This window comes from Fukomys damarensis, unplaced genomic scaffold (assembly GCF_012274545.1).
Source record: "Fukomys damarensis isolate Sample0158 unplaced genomic scaffold, DMR_v1.0_HiC HiC_scaffold_12, whole genome shotgun sequence".
NCBI classification, from domain to species: domain Eukaryota; kingdom Metazoa; phylum Chordata; class Mammalia; order Rodentia; family Bathyergidae; genus Fukomys; species Fukomys damarensis.
In genome coordinates, this window is record NW_022900924.1 from 7,067,618 (window position 1) to 7,082,927 (window position 15,310).

The following is a 15,310-nucleotide window of genomic DNA, read 5'->3' on the forward strand; positions in this document are numbered from 1 at the left end:
CCTGCCTCAGTCCCGAGTGCAGGGATTACAGGCGTGTGCCACCACGCCCAGATCCCTTGATGCATTTCTATCTAGTTATTCTGTTATTGAAAAGGGATATTGAAGTCATCAGTTATTGTTGACAATGTCATATTTATCCTTTACACTTACGAAAAATGAAAGGACTCGTGAGCTCCTACATCAGACTCTGCTTATACCAACTATCCCAACTCAGCAACCCTGATGGTAGTTCCAGTTCTTTATTAGATAAAAGAACAAAATTGTCCTTTAGCGTCTTGACTAAGGAAGGAGGCTCAGAGGGCTGAGTCAGCTGGGCTCTGGAGGATGAGCTGCCTCTGGGTCACTTGTAAGTCTCCAGAAACTTGCAGATCCGCTCCTTGACCATGGGATCCAACGTTGAAACGTCCCACTCTGCTAACTTCACCAGCCGGTCATGGGCCTCCCAGAAGAGACCAGAGCCAATGTACAGCTCAACCCGCATGCGCCACTCCGCCAGCTTGGAGCTGCTAAGGAAGACATTGTGATTGCCCCCCATGGGCTGTGGACAGACAAAAAGGAAAATGTAGTCAGGCTGGGGACGAACCCCCTTGGGTCTTCTCTTGCAGTCTCGAGGGCCTTCCTTATCAAAGACTTAGTCATTCGAGGCCTGGGCTAGGGGTCACAAGCTATGTAATAGATGTGAAATTACGATGGAGGATCCATAATTCCCTGCATACTTTGGTCCCTGGTCTTGCTGCAAAGTTTCCGAATCCCTTTCTGACCCTTCGCTGAGGTAGTTTCCACTTCTCTAGCCTGAAACTCCCCGTGGGTCTTGCATCTCTGAGGGAAACGCCATCCCCAGGAATGGGGAAGGGACTTCAGCACCTTTCCTCCTATGGTGAACCTCCCTCTGTAATCAGGCACAGATGCTGAAAGAGCAGATGCAGCAGTCTGGTTGGCTTGGGTGGGGTGGCTTACGTGGCATCAAACTCAGGACCTCATACTTGTGAGGCAGGCATGGTGCCACTGAGCTAAACTCCTGGCCCGTGGTTGGCTTATTAAGAAATATTCATTCAAGGTGTTAGGAGGCTCAGAAGGGGTACAGGGGGCTACAGTATAAAGTGTGCAGGGCTGTAGGCTTGGGACAGGCCAGAATGGTTTTTCCCGGTACATTGCACTGCACTTTGAAGAGGGACTAAAATGACCGTTTTGCCTACCAACCGGGGACTGTGCTGGCCTCTCAAGACACTGACTGGATCTAAACTGGCCGCCCTGCACATACCAGCTACCTTAGAACTGGCTACTGTTCCCTGCTTGTCAAGGCCACGTAAATGCACACCCGACACCGCCCTGACCCAGCACCTGTCTGGATCTCTGGAGAAGAGGCAAGGCCAAGAAGACACCTCTGGGGCCTCGGAATGTTTCCTGTAAGTCCAGAGACGGAGGAGGCATTTGAGATCCTGGTTGACAGACCAAGGAATGCAGTATTCTCTTTATCCCAATCTTACCCGCTACTTTCTCCCCACCTTGTGGAATCCTTTTCAAGAAAGATGATTGTTCTCCTTGCTTGATTCAAAACCTTCTGTGCTTCCTTTCCAGAGGGAGTCCAGGCACCCAGACCTGACTTCCACAACTCTCACCGTGTCCCTGCCTACCTCTCTGCCTTCACTGATCGAGCCTCACTTTATAGCCCTGCTGATGTCAGATGCATTCTGCCTCTGCCCAGGCTCTGACCCACCCCCAGGCTCCCATCCCCCACCTGCATCATCTCCTCCAGGGCCACCAGATCGGCCAGTGAGATGTGGTCCCCTGTGATGAACATCCTGTCTTGCAGAAACTTCTCCTCGAATAACTGAAGGTTTTTCTTCACCTCTTCGAGTACCTGGTTTGTCTTCTCCAGTGAAACCTCCTCTCCCGTGATCATTGGGATCAGCAACTGGCCAGGTTGGGGAGACAAGGGAAGGAGACACTGCACCCTAGTCCCATGTACCCTCCAGGCTTCCGTAGCCTTATCTGCTAGATATTGGACAGTACCAAGGATGTAAAGTAGTTTCCTCTCTCTCTTTTTTTTTTTTTTGCCGTTCTGACTAAGAGAAGATTCCTGGGGCCATGGATTCAGAGGGAATTTGAGAACCCAGCAAGAAGGAATCCTGTGATTAGTGACGTCTGTCACAAGTTGCTATGGTTTGGAGGTGTCTTCAGTTTGTGTGTTGGAAGCTTGGTCTGCAGTGTGGCAATGTGAGATGTGGTGGGAACTTGGGTGCTCGAGCCTGGCCAGGCATGGTGGTGCATACCCACAGCCTCAGCTACTGGGGAGCCTGAGGCAGCAGGATCACGATTTCAACCCCTGAGCAACTTAGTAAGACCCTGTCTCAAAATAAAAGGGGGAAGCCGCCGGGGACGTAGCCCAGTGGGAGAGTGACTCTGGGTTTGATTTCCACTGCTGTGGGAAGGGACTGAGGCAGTTCTCCTGGGACACTGAGTTAAGAAAGCAAGTTATAATCAAAGAGGGAGATTGGCCCCATCCCCACTCTCTGACCTGTCTTACCATGTGGTCCCTCATGTGCTTGCACCCATCACACCAAGGCGGCACTGTTGTTTGAACTTTCAGCCTTCAAAACTGTGAACTACATAAGCCTCTTCGCTTTATAAGTTACTCAGCCTCTGGTATTTTATTATAGTAATGTGCAAGAAGCCTTGACATAGGCATAAGATTAGAAGTCGAACATTAGTGGTTATTCGTCTTCTGGGCCCTTTGATTTTTATATTCTCTAGTTCAAAATGAAATTTCTTGGGCTGGGGATTTAGCTCAGTGGTTCTGCCACCTGCCTCACAAGCACAAGGACCAGAGTTCAATCCCAGGTACAAAAAAAACAAAAAAAAACAAAACAAAACCAAAAACCTCAAAATGAGATTTCTTGAATCCTGTCCTGGCTTGCATCATAGCAGCCTTTCTTGGGTGTCTTTCTATTTGTTGCAACAAGACCCCTTCTTTCTTTCTTTTTTTTTTTTTTTTTTTTTTTAGGGATCAAACTCAGGACCCAGTGCTTGCGAAGCACCACTGAGTTAAACCCCCCCCTTTCTTTCTTTTTGTCTTGTTTTGTTTTGCTTTGTGTTTTGGTTTTTTTGAGACAGGGTCTCATTATGTAGTTGGGACTGCCCTGGAACTCACTATGTAGCCCAGGCTGGTCTTGAACTCACAGCGAGCCTCCTGCCTCAGCCTCCCGAGTGCTGGGATTACAGGTGTGCACCAACACACCCGGCTCTTTCTTGTTTTGTTTTGTTTTTGTATGGGGGATTGAATTTTGGTCCTTGAGTTTGCAAGGCAGGTGGAACCACTGAGCTAAATCCCCGGCCCAAAACAAGACTCTTTCATACTCAATGGTTCAGTCCACACCCCTAGCAGCTCTGTAAGGCAGGCAGGGGCGGGAGCAGAGGAAATGAGGCTGAGGGAGGGAGAAAGATGTGCTTGAGCTCACCAGTGGTCAGCAGGGTGAGGACAGGACTCCGGGGCTCCTGACGCTTTTGTTCCCTTGTCCCTGAGCCCCAGACACGGACCTGCTCACCTTGATCCAGAGTAACTTGCTCATGGGCTGCTGAATGGCTGTGTGCTGCCAGGACATGAACTCATCCACACGGGCGCGCGTGTGCAAGTCTGGCGGATACCAGTGCGAAGGCGCGCTGTACTTGCGACACAGGTAGAAGAGGATGGCCACGCTGCAGAAAGGGTAGGTCGGGGTCACCGCCCTGGACTTCTCAAGGCCCAACACCAGGGTGGCCTGGGCCCATCTGCTCTTAGGTGGCTCTAGATGCTGATATTTATCCAGGGGGAAGAGGATTCCAAAGGGCCCCGGGAAAGGCCTCCTTCAAGCTGTCAGTCCCATAGTCACTGAGGGTAAGGAGGGAGACCTGAAGGGATAGCAAGAGTCAGTGGATGGCATCAGGAAGGGCAGTCAGACCAGGGGACTTGTGTTAAATGCCGGGGTGAGGAGTGAGGTGAGTTTGGAGAATGGGAGCAGGAGAGTGTTTCTGTAAGGACGGGGCTGGTGGGGAGTGAAAAGAGATATTTAGAGACACCACGGAGGCCCTTGGAGGTGCAAGGAAGAATTGGATTTAATCCTTAAGATTATGGGGCGTGAGAAGATTCATCCCTCTGGTGCTGGGTGGAGGAATCAACAACAGGGACACCAAGATGGAGGCTCCAGCAATCCCCAGGGGAAATGTATGCGTATGTGTGTAAGGGGAAGGGTGGCAGAGGCCTCAGGAACACTCAGGGGTCAGATGGAGACACGGTTTGGCGGGAGGGGGATGTCTCAAGCCTAGCTGATTGATGGCTGGTATAGGAAATGCCACAGAACAAAGGAGCCCGTTTCTTTACCATCATCAGTAGGAAACATGCAAAAGATGCAGAGGTTGAGGAGTACAGAGAATGCTACGGTTTGAACATCCCCAGCAAAATAGATGTTGCAGTTTAATCTTCATTGTGAAGCATTAAGATTTGGGTCCACTGAGAGTGAATGCGTCAAGAGAGCTCTGTTCCCAAGTCCATTCGTGAATAAAAGGGCTACCGGATTCATGAGTTATCACAAGACATGCCCTGGTGTAAAAGCAAGGACTCTCTGGCTTGCTTTATTCTGTCTCACCATGGATTCTCTGTACCACGCCATGACCCAGAAGGAAAGCCCTCCCCAGATGTTAAGCAGATGCCAGCTCCGTGCTCGTGGACTTTCCAGACTCATGAGCTAAATTCAACTTCTCTTCTTCTATATAAATTGCCCAGTCTGTAGTGTTCAGTTTTAGTAACCAAAAATGGACAGACATGGGGCTGTAGAAAAAGAAAAGTGTTAAGAGGTAGACCAAATAGTTGTAATACTCAAAACTTTTGGGGACCCAGGATTTGGTTCAGTGGTTTTGCTGCCTGCCTTGCAAGCACAAGGGCCCAAGTTTGATCCCCAGTACCACAAAAAAAAAAAAAGAGAGAGAGAGAGAAAAAAAACCTTTTTTGAACCCTGATTCAAGAAAACTGCTAAGAAAATATTTATGAGATAAAGACTTCTAAGTGGGAATTGGATATTTGCCGAAATCCAAGAATTACTACTTTTGTTGAGTGGGGGACACTGGGAATTGAACCTAGGATCTTTTCACTGAACTACATCCTAGACCTTTTATTTGTTTGTTTATTGACAGGGTATCACTGAACCATTAAGTTTCCCAGGCTGGGCTCAAATTTGCAATCCTCCTACTTAAGCCTCCCATAATGCTGGGATTACAGGCAAGTGTCTCCATGCTGTTAATTTTATTAAGTCCATAAAGGTATCAATCGGGGTGATGTTTTTTAAGAGCTCCATACATTCCTAAGCATGTATGAGTGAAACATCGGAGTGTCTGGAAGGAAGGAGAACAGGGCAGGTGTATATGATGCAAAATGGGCTCCGAGTCAACAGCTAGAACTGGAAGATGGGTGTGTGGGGTTTCACCTTTAGTACCTGTGTGAAAAAAAAAGCAAGAAGCTAAATAAATGTCAGCCAGTTAGTCCCCACTGAGCCTCCCAAGAGCAGCAGAGAAAGGTGGTAGAACCGTCCTTACCTTTCAGATAAGACAAATTTTCCATCTCGGAGGCTGGGCAACTTCCTCAGGGGGTTAATCTCGATGTACTCCCTGCTGTGGTGGTGACCTGAGAGGAGCAGGGAGACTTTGAGACAAAGGGGATCTCAGGAAAGAGAAAATGGGACTCTCTGAGATAGAAATTCCTTCTGTTCTATTCTAAGGTGAGATTGACTTCAGGAACTGGGCGGCTTGCCCAGGTTACAAGTGAGTAGTAGGGCCAGATATTTAGCTCAGTGGTTCCACTGCCTGCCTCCCAAGCACAAAGTCCCAAGTTTGATCCCCAGTACACACACACACACACACACACACACACACACACACACACACACCTCAGTAGCAGAACAGGGACCAGGATCAGAACTCCCGCCTCCTAGTCTACTTCCACCCCACATTTGGGGACCCTAGTGCCCATGGACCAAGACAGCCCTTTGGCTCACAGAAGCCAGAGGTCTCCAGCCACAGCCTGTGAATCAACCGAACTTGTGGGAGCCTGGGTCCCACGCCCGTTCCTGCCATCCCTTCCAGTCTCCCCTTTTAGGGAAGCGGGGCAGCAGTAGCTGACCACGCTGGAAGCAACTGACCGTGCCAGAAGCAAAAGTTCAGAACACAGCTGAGGGCCCGGGATTTAGCTCAGTGGTTCCGCCGTCTGCCTCACGAGGACCCGAGTTCGATCCCCAGTACCAAAAACAAAAAACAAAACAAAACAACAACAACAACAAAAAAAAAACACACAGCTGAATATCCGCCTGGCCACCCAGCAGATACAACTGGGGTCATCAGACCTGAACAAAGACTCCACTGGGGAGAATAAAGACCACCTGCATCACGGCAGGGCAGATGGGCAAGAGTTTGAAGTGTTAGCCCGAAGGAGAACAAGCAGGCAACTGTGATGTTTGTGATGAAAGGGGAAGGTAAATCAGGTCATCAGTGAAAGGAGCTGCTGGAGGCAAGAAGGTGATATTCAGGTTGCAAGAGCGGAAGGGAAGAGACTCACCAAAGTTGGTGAAGGATCTGACTGACAGTTGGCCTTAACCTTCATTGTATCCTCCTTGCATTGCATTTCCATAGTAAGATCTCAGCACAGAGGGCGGACGGAACATATTCCTATGCACATTTTGGGCCATGGTCAAACTCATGCCTGCATAGTTACTAAAATTCCACTCTCCCTCTTTGGGGAAAAAATGAATAACGATATTCCGTTGAGAGCCCCCACCAAAGCGAAATGTTTCTCTTGGAGTTCTCTGTGGAACAGCCAATTTTTCTTTTTCCTGGGGCTGCCTATGGCACAGCAAATTCTGTTTCTATGGTTGTGACCCACACTAGCTTGTGATCCTGACAGAGAACACTTTAATAGCAAAAAACCTAGAAAAAGTCACCATGTAAGATGACTTCTCCCCTTCACTCTGTTTAGTTCAGAATTAAATGGCACCGGAGCCGGGCATGGTGGCACAAGCCTGTAATCCCAGCCCTCGGGAGGCTGAGGCAGGATGATCACTGAGAGTTTGAGACCAGCCTGGGCTACATAGTGAGTTCCAGGTCAGTCTCAACTACATAGTCAGACTCTGTCTCAAAAAAACAAACAACAAAAAAAATGGCACCAGAAAAAAAAATATGAGAAAATGGAAATAAAGTGTTTGTAAATGGAGAGGGTAGAAGGGGGTGAAGGGAGGGCAGGGACAAGGGGAAAAAATGAGAACCAAGACCTGTCATGTAAAGGTACAAGAAACCAATGATGAATGTAACTGTACTGTACACCAAAAATGTACCAATAAACTGAATGAGAGGAAAAAAAAAAAAAAGAATTAACCCACACCAGAGCCATCTAGGCTCCCTCAAAAGTTTTGTAAATGAAAAGAACCATTGTTAGCTTTGCTGAGCAGACACACCCGCTTCCCCTGGGCTAGAATAACTAAATTAATTTTAAAGTTAACCTCCCCTACCAAAGAAGTGCTACATCTGGGTTGAAGTTCAACTGCCTGGCCAACGTGTTTTGAGTTTCAGCAGTGTGAACTGTGGAAATGCAATGTAACCACCTGAATGAGATCGAGGCTGTAAAACCCTTTAAAAGGAGGAGTTGTAGCCCAGCACTGGATCGATCAGGGGCACCACCATTAGATGTCATCGATCCCCATCGATGGAGTAAACGTTTGTTATTTTATGTCCATTCTGCTGCCTCTCTGTGTGTTGCTTGCCAATCCCTTCCATAACTATCCCTCCGAAGTGGAAATATTGTTGCTCCATCCAAACTTCCTTTCTGTAGCTCCCATATCTCCTCCTCAAGGAGGCTTCTGTCTGTAAGCTGAGCTTTTAGAGCTTCTTTTCTTGAGGTTTGGTTGGAGCCCAGTCCCTTAACCTTCACGTGGGATCTGTGTAAGCCCAAGCAAGTTTAAAATCCACATAACTTTTTTTTTTTTTGAGACAAGGTCTCACTATGTAGTCCCAGCTGACCTCAAACTTGCAGCAATCTTTCTGCCTTGTTCTTCTGAGTGCTGATAATTACAGGCATGTGCTACCACACTCACCCTAACTTCCACATAACGTGTGTGTATTGCTCAGGATCAAACCTAGAGCCTCATGCATGCTAGGCAAGTACTCTCCTACTGAGCAGGTTTGAATTATCAGGAGAATGGACTAAACACCATCTACACCTTCACAAGGGGAATGACCATGACCTTTACCTGCCTGGTTGGCAGATAGGGCACATAACAGGATGTGAGACCCATATAAGATGATGGCAAGGGTGCCTCACTGGAAGCCTGGGGATTCCCTAGGAACCTTTCCTTCCCCTTTGCCTGGGAGCCTTTTCATCTCAGCAGAAGGCTATCATTAGTGAGGACTGCTTAAAGTAGGGTTAGACAGGGATGTGGCCTGGGTGCCTTGCACCTTTGGCACCTCTTCTTTCTCTTTACCTTTATGGGGATCTCCTTGGTCTATTGACTCTGCTCCTCGGAAATGCCCCTACCTGGATATGCTGGCTGTTCCCCCCGGGTCAGGCCTGCCTGGGCAGAAGTGAGAACTCACCTTTCAACAGATCCACAAACTGGAAGTCAAAGGGGATGCTGTTCTTCCTGGCAAAGATGTAGACAGCACGGCAGGATGCTGACAGCAGGTCCATGTAGAGCTCCAGGCCCATGCTGAGCTACTTGGTGGCTTCCACAGTTGTAGAGGGCTGGCCACAGATCTGAGTTTGTGTCCGGCCTGAGATCCTGGCCCACCCTGACCTGACTCTGAATTCTGGAACTTTTTGTTTCCCTTAGTATTGTTATGAGGCCAGGAAGCCTAGAATTCTCACAACAGTAAGAATCTGAGAAGATCTCGGGCGTAGGGAGAGGGTTCTGACAAAGGCTGACAAGGGGTAGACTCCTGTGTGGGCGTGTGCTCTGTGGTCCTACCTCATAGACACTCTGTGAAAAGGGCTCATGCAAGACAATTCCCAGTGCCAGGCCTTCAGCGCAGAACATGGCAGGAGGGGCTTCATAGGGAACAGAAGTAAGGGTTGGGGGGATCTACAGGTGAATCTGGGAAAGGCTGGGAGGAGAGCCAGCATCTGGGTGCTACAGTTTGGGTGTTGATCATCCCTACCAGGGATGTATTAAAGCCTTGGTCTGAACCTTTAGGAGGTGGGTCCCAGGCTGGGAGAAGTAGAACTGAGCGCCTGATTTTGAAGAGTGTGTCTTCTCCCTAATCCCGTCCTCTCTCTCCAGCTTCTTTCCTTGCTGTCTGCTTCCAGGCTGCCAAGAGGTCAGCAGATTTTCTCCATTGTGCCATTTCTGCCTTAGAGTCTACTGAGCATAGACTGAAACCTCTGAGACCGTGAAGCCAAAGTAAAATCTTTCCTCCTCTAAATTGACCTTCTCAAGTATTTTAGTCACAGTGACAAAAGATGACTAATAGAGGCTTAGTCCTCAGGGTGGGACTATTGGAGGTGGTGACATCTTTAGAAGGAGGGGCCTAATGGAGGAAATTAGGTCACTGGGGTGCTCCCCTGAAGGGGATTATGGACACCAGTCTCTTCCTCCTTTTCACTCTTTTGCTTCCTGACCAGTTTATGGCCAGATGGGTTCCAGCTCTGTCCCAGTCCGCCCAGGGAGGGCCGGGACTTGGCTCCGCCTCCCGAGCCCTCTGTGAAGGGAGGAGGGGGAGGGGCTGCCGGTCCCGCTCCACCCCCTCCCTCTGAGTCCCCGCCCACGCGCGAAGCCACCCGGGAGAGTGGGTTACCTTGGCAACAGGGCTCAGACAACAGCCCCGCTTTGCTCCGTTAGAAGGCAGTTACTACAGGCCACTGTGACCAGGATCTCTGCGGGCACAGTGAAGGACAGGGAGGAAAAACTACCCGGAAGTCGGGGAGAGGAGGGGAAGGGGCTGGAATTGGAGACTCCAACCCGGTTCACAAAGTTGAGTCTCAGGCCTGATGAAAGGAACTACGCAAAGTTCTCAAGGGATGGAAAAAGGAATGGACTGAAAAAATGGAAAAGGAAATGGAAGAAACGGAGACTGGAGACCTCCTAGCAAAGCTGAGTCTATGGTTTCATTTTCCAGCCCTATGAAGTATAATGAACCCCCTGCTAGTTTTTGGAAAGTCAATATTTGTTTTGTATAAGATGGGGCAGGAAAAAGGAGAGGAACTGAGTAGGAAAAGTTCTTTGTACCTCAATCAAGATCCAGGAGGGCTGGGGGAAAAAAAAATCCAGGAGGTTGCTTACTTGTACATACAGAATGTCAAGCCGGGTGTGGTGGCGCATGCCTGTAATAACAGCACTCAGGAGGCTGAGGCAGGAGGACTGCTGTGAGTTCGAGACCAGCCTGGGCTACACAGTGCGCTCCAGGTCAGTCTCAACTACATAGTGAGACCCTGTCTCAAAAAACCAAAAAAAAATGTCAGGTTGCTGCCGTCATCCAGCCAGCTGTATGTACAGCTCCTACTACTTGAGTGTTGGGCACGAGGCATGGTGTGCACTGGGGCCTGTGCCTGGAGCCGGGCTGTACGCTCACCATCAGCCTTCCACTTCCCCTTCGGCTTGGCTGAGAAGCAGCCAGGATCATCAGTTTTCCCCTTTGTGCCTTTCAAAATTCTGATGGGCATTTTTAAAATTTAATTTTAATGAATGCTTTGTTCCCTTTCACACTCCCTTCCACGCTTTAATTTTGTGGACTGTGTTCTCAGTAGGCATGTTAGCCATGTGAAATTTTGTTGTGCACAATGCAAGAAGTAATCAGCTCTTTCAGACTGTGAACAAGAGTTCTAAAACAGGTGTTTCTACTGCTCTCTGGGGGAACATAGGTTTCAAGGTGGTACCCAAGATGTTGCACAGGCTTAAACTGCTTGACAGCCCATTTCACCTAGTGGCTGTGGTTTGTTTCCATTACAGTTATGCCTCTAAAAGTGTTTGCAACTCACTTCTCCACCCAGGGGCGCTTACAACATGGGTGAGGTATGTGAGCATGCTGAGAACACCAGGCATGACAAATTTCTGGCCCGTTGTTACCTGTGACTTGCTTGAGGGTTTAAGATTTGGGATCAACTTCAGAAAAAAATGAACTAAATAGATACATATTGACCTAAAAAGCAAAAATTACAACTTCCCACCTCCTTTCTGTCTGTATTTATTTTTTCTATCCTACTTCAGTACCACCACCATCCACATACATGCATGTTCACGTGCACGCGCACACACATACACACCCTGGCCTGGTGTTTGTTTTGCTTTACAAGAGGAAAGGTTTATTTTGGCACATAGTTTCAGAGGTTCAGTACATGGTTGGCTGGTTCTACCACAGTGGGCACAGGGTGAAGTGAGGCGGCACATCATGGCTGAAGGGCTTGGCAGAGCAAAACTACTCACTCTTGCGGCAGTGGAGAAGCAAGACAAGGAAAAGAGCCGGTGCCCATGCTCTGGACTGGTGTTTTGTCACAGTGCTGGGGGAGTTGAGCGCAGGCATAAAGTTGGGGTGTGGGCAGGGAGGTGTGAACTCTGCATACCGTGTACCTCTCCACCAACGGACCTGTAAATTGTCCACACAAAACGAGTGATTTTCCAGGTCAAGCAACTGGAGCACCGTCTAGCAGTGAGTGGAGTGAGTTTACTCTGGGTTTTTCTCAAGCTATCCTTCACTCATCTGGAAGGTGCAGAAAAATGGGACCGAGAAAGAGTGAGGCCCAGGGAATCCTCTACCCGAGGTCAGGTGAGGTTTGATCCCAACCAACCCTTTCTCTTTCCTCCACTTGCATTCCAGAACTACCTCACAGTGCCCCATGGGGTAGCTCCAGTAAATGGAAATACCCATAAACTCTGGATTCCTGCCCCAAGGTAGTATATGAGCCCAGGAGGGCAAAAACAAACTCTTCACTGGGAGGCTCAGATTTGAATTTGATCTCTGGCAAAATGCCAATCTGTCTCAGCACTGACACAACACCAAAGCTGGGGTTCCTGCTGGAGACCAGAGTCCTAAACAGCAAGTTCAAAGGAGGGCAAACTGGCCCTGACCCCGCCACTGCTATTCCACCCAACCTAGCACGGGGTCCCAGTCAATAAGTCCACCCTGCACCAATTCCTCCACAGACCAAGGAAACCAAGACGGCTGTGGTCTCCAAACCATTTATTTGTAGTGATGGGAGGGGCGGTCCCTTGGGGGAAGACGGGTACAAAATACTGGGTGGCAGGACCCTGGAGGAGACGGCAGGGGGAATCAGCAGAGGGGCCCTCAAGCGAAGGTGGAGCCGTTCCAGCCCACATTGGCTGCATTCATGTCGTAGTAGTTGATGTAGATCCTACGAGAGGCAAAGGAGGGGAGCGGTGAACCGGGCTCAGCACCAGGGTCTCCGTGTGCTGTCGTGTGGGGTCCACACTGCCCGCCCCTCGGCGGCCCCACGCACCTGTCCGGACTGATGCGCAGGCGCTCGGCCAGCAGGCCACACAGCAGCTTGCTGTAGGAGCGATTCTGTGCGCCGCCTATCTTGCCGATGCTGTGCAGGCTGCAGAGCGCGCAGGGCTCGGAGGAGCCCGCGAAGGTCATGAGCTGGTCCGGGACCACGTGCACTGCGATGTACTGGGGGAGGGGCACGCTCAGCTCGTCGGAGCCGCCCCGCCAGGACCCAGGGCGCCCTTCGGGCTGGAGCCGCCATCCTCCCGACTCCTCCCCGACCCCCGTTCATGTCCGTCCACCTCGTCTGGAGGCCACCCTCTCTTCCCGTCTCCTCCCTGCAAACCTGGGCCGGCTTGCCAGTGGCCTGCGCCAGCTGCTGGGTGAGCTCGGAGAGGAACCCGTCCGGCACGGAGGCGCGAGGCACGTTGGTGTTCAACACGAACATCGGCATGTTGGCGGAGAGGCGACCGGACGAGGGCAGCAGCACCGGACCACACTCACGCGGCCCCAGCGGAGGAACCTGAGCTACGTGACCAGAGAGCGGCCCCGCCTCTCGTGACGTCACCGCCGGCTGATGGGGCGGGTCCCTGGTCGACACGCCCTCCCGCAACGCTTCCGCTTCCGGTTTTCCCCGTTCAGAGCCGTTTTCATGGCGCCAGAAATCTGCTTTTCCCCGTCTCGACTTGTTTCTTTGTTAGTCCTTTCACTTGTTCACTAATGGTTACTTAGAGGCTGTGAGCCAGGAGTGGGGATGAGGTCGTTAACCCAGCCGACGGCCCCTTGCGCTCTGCAGCTCCGCCGAGTAGAAAGATGAAACTCAACGCATTCTACCGCACCTACTGATTCCTGTGGGTCCTAAGGCTCCAGAGCCACATGTTCCCGTATCGCCCGCGTGGGCTCGTGTCTGTGCTCTGTAAGGCAGTGAGGACAGTAGGAGGCCCAGAGGGGAGGCAGGGAGCAGGAAGTGAGGCCGGAAGTCTGCTGTTCAAAGGTGCTACTCCAGGCCTCCGTGGGCAAACCCCAAACCCTACCCTAGGCTAGTTACCTCAGGGAAATCCAAGTCTGGTCGATCCAGCAAGGATGGAGCCCTTGGTGGATTTTGTCTCTTCCACAAATGGCACCCTCAGGGAGCATCTAGCAGCTGCTCAATATACATGAGACATCAAGGATGGGCTAAATAAACGGATGAGCGCAAGAAGATAGCCATGACACAGCAAGAGGGCAAGGTGGCAAGTGGATTAGGACTCTGCCATGCAAGGTAGAATGAGCCTTCAGGCCCTGCCATCATTGGGCAAAGGGATCTGTGGCCCATAGCCAACCCTACTCTCATTCGGAGGAGGCCTCCAGTCACTTGGCTACGCTGCAGGACTGACCTCAGGCCCTTGATGTGGCATGTTGCATTTGGCCAAGTCCTTGGTATTCCCCAGGAAGGTCCTGCCTTTGATCTCTGTCAGGCACAATGTAGTTATGATGGCACAGTACCCACTGGCCTTGGTGATGGCCATGTGGCACAGTAAGGACATGAGGGCCTGTAAGACTCCTGTACCACTAGCCAGCCTCCAGTCAGGGGACCCCATGGCCCATCTATGAAAGTTGCCTGTAAGTGTTTGTTCCTCCAGATGGGCCCAAGGCCTTTCCCTTCTAGGTCTCACACCTCCAGTCCTACCTGAGCCCATGGCTCTGTGACTACTCTTGCACTGTTGACACCCATGCAATGTCTCAGGCTAAGGGAGCCTCTCTGAGCCCCAGTAGCCAAAAACAAGTCAGCACCTGCTCCCTATGTCCACATCTAAGTGGGTGACTTTCCCTCCCACACCTCTCTGCCAGTGAAATTTGTCTCCCTCCACTGTTCCTTTCTCTTCACTTCTCCCCATCTGCCGCCACCGCCGGCCGCCACCACCACCACCACCACCACCACTGCCACTACCACCTAGTCTACACTAGCTGGCATTACCTTTCTGCTCTTGTTTTCTCCTGCTCTGATACCCATGCTGGGCTGCTCCATTCCCAAACGTAAATTTGCTCTCTGATCAGACACATTGTTTCTCTGGTGTGAGAAACTGAAAGTAGAAATAAGGACTAAAATGTATAATGGATGTTGGGAAATGGGAAGAAAGTGTTCAAATGGGAAAGGGAACATGGAAGGAGAGAGGAAGGAAGAGACAAGAAAAAAGTGAAAGTAGAAGGAAAAGATAAAAAAAAAAATTGGGGGCCAGGCCCCTCCCCTTGGAAGTCAGATGGATTCTGTGTTTCCTTCCAACCTTTCCTTTGTTCCTATGAGGCCTTTCCCATCACCACATAACAGCATCTGTGGTATCCACGAGACCTCCCCATGTATCTCTCAGCTTTCATACCCCTGGGCCTCAAAAGAAGCATTGTCATCATCTCCCTCTAAAAACAGCCTTGTGCGTATGGATGTGTACGCATGTGTAACCCCATGGAGCTGAGTACGTGAGGAGTTGGCATCTGTATTAGTCACTTTCCCATTGCTGGGACAAAATATCTGACATATACAACATAAGGAAGAAGTTTCTTGGGCTGGGGATTTACCTCGGTGGCACTGCACCCGCCTTGCAGTTTCAGGGTTCTGAGTTCGATCCCCAGCACAAAAAAAAAGTGGGGGTGGGGTGTTGGCTCATGGTTTCCAAAGGTCAGTTCATGGTTGGTTAGCTCCGAGGCACAAATGGCCTGGTGGAAGGACATGGTAGAGGAGAGCTGCTCAACCCATGGTGGTCAGGAAATAGAGAGAGGGAGAGAAAGAGCCTGAGTGTGCCAGGTGTGATGCATGCTTGTAATCCTAGCACTGGAGAGGCTGAAGCAGAAGGACTGCCATGAATTCAGGGCCATCCTTGGCTACATA

At 50.4% G+C, this 15,310-nt stretch overlaps 2 protein-coding genes across 2 annotated transcripts; both read right to left on the reverse strand.

Moving 5' to 3' along the window:
• Positions 1–340: 340 nt before the first annotated feature.
• LOC104848129 (glutathione S-transferase theta-4) lies at positions 341–9,298 on the reverse strand. The gene is made up of 5 exons (XM_010603926.3): positions 8,608–9,298; positions 5,566–5,653; positions 3,546–3,696; positions 1,739–1,915; positions 341–538 (listed from the first exon to the last, which is right to left on the reverse strand). The coding sequence occupies exons 1-5, from the start codon at positions 8,717–8,719 to the stop codon at positions 341–343; spliced, it is 726 nt and encodes a 241-aa protein (XP_010602228.1). The 5' UTR covers positions 8,720–9,298.
• A 2,870-nt stretch (positions 9,299–12,168) lies between these two features.
• Positions 12,169–13,027, reverse strand: Mif (macrophage migration inhibitory factor). The gene is made up of 3 exons (XM_010603927.3): positions 12,794–13,027; positions 12,461–12,633; positions 12,169–12,355 (listed from the first exon to the last, which is right to left on the reverse strand). Exons 1-3 carry the CDS (start codon positions 12,899–12,901, stop codon positions 12,289–12,291), a joined length of 348 nt encoding a protein of 115 aa, XP_010602229.1. The 5' UTR covers positions 12,902–13,027; the 3' UTR covers positions 12,169–12,288.
• Positions 13,028–15,310: the final 2,283 nt, after the last annotated feature.

Excerpts from the sequence above, each read along its gene's own strand:
- LOC104848129 (XM_010603926.3), bottom strand. The coding sequence starts at position 8,719 with ATGGGCCTGGAGCTCTACATGGACCTGCTGTCAGCATCCTGCCGTGCT. Across the intron at positions 3,697-5,565 it reads AAATTTGTCTTATCTGAAAG|CGTGGCCATCCTCTTCTACC; the intron begins GTAAGGACGGTT and ends CCCTTTCTGCAG. Across the intron at positions 1,916-3,545 it reads GCAAGTTACTCTGGATCAAG|TTGCTGATCCCAATGATCAC; the intron begins GTGAGCAGGTCC and ends CAACCTGGCCAG.
- Mif (XM_010603927.3), bottom strand. The coding sequence starts at position 12,901 with ATGCCGATGTTCGTGTTGAACACCAACGTGCCTCGCGCCTCCGTGCCG. Across the intron at positions 12,634-12,793 it reads CCACTGGCAAGCCGGCCCAG|TACATCGCAGTGCACGTGGT; the intron begins GTTTGCAGGGAG and ends CCCCTCCCCCAG. Across the intron at positions 12,356-12,460 it reads CTGCGCATCAGTCCGGACAG|GATCTACATCAACTACTACG; the intron begins GTGCGTGGGGCC and ends TGCCTCTCGTAG.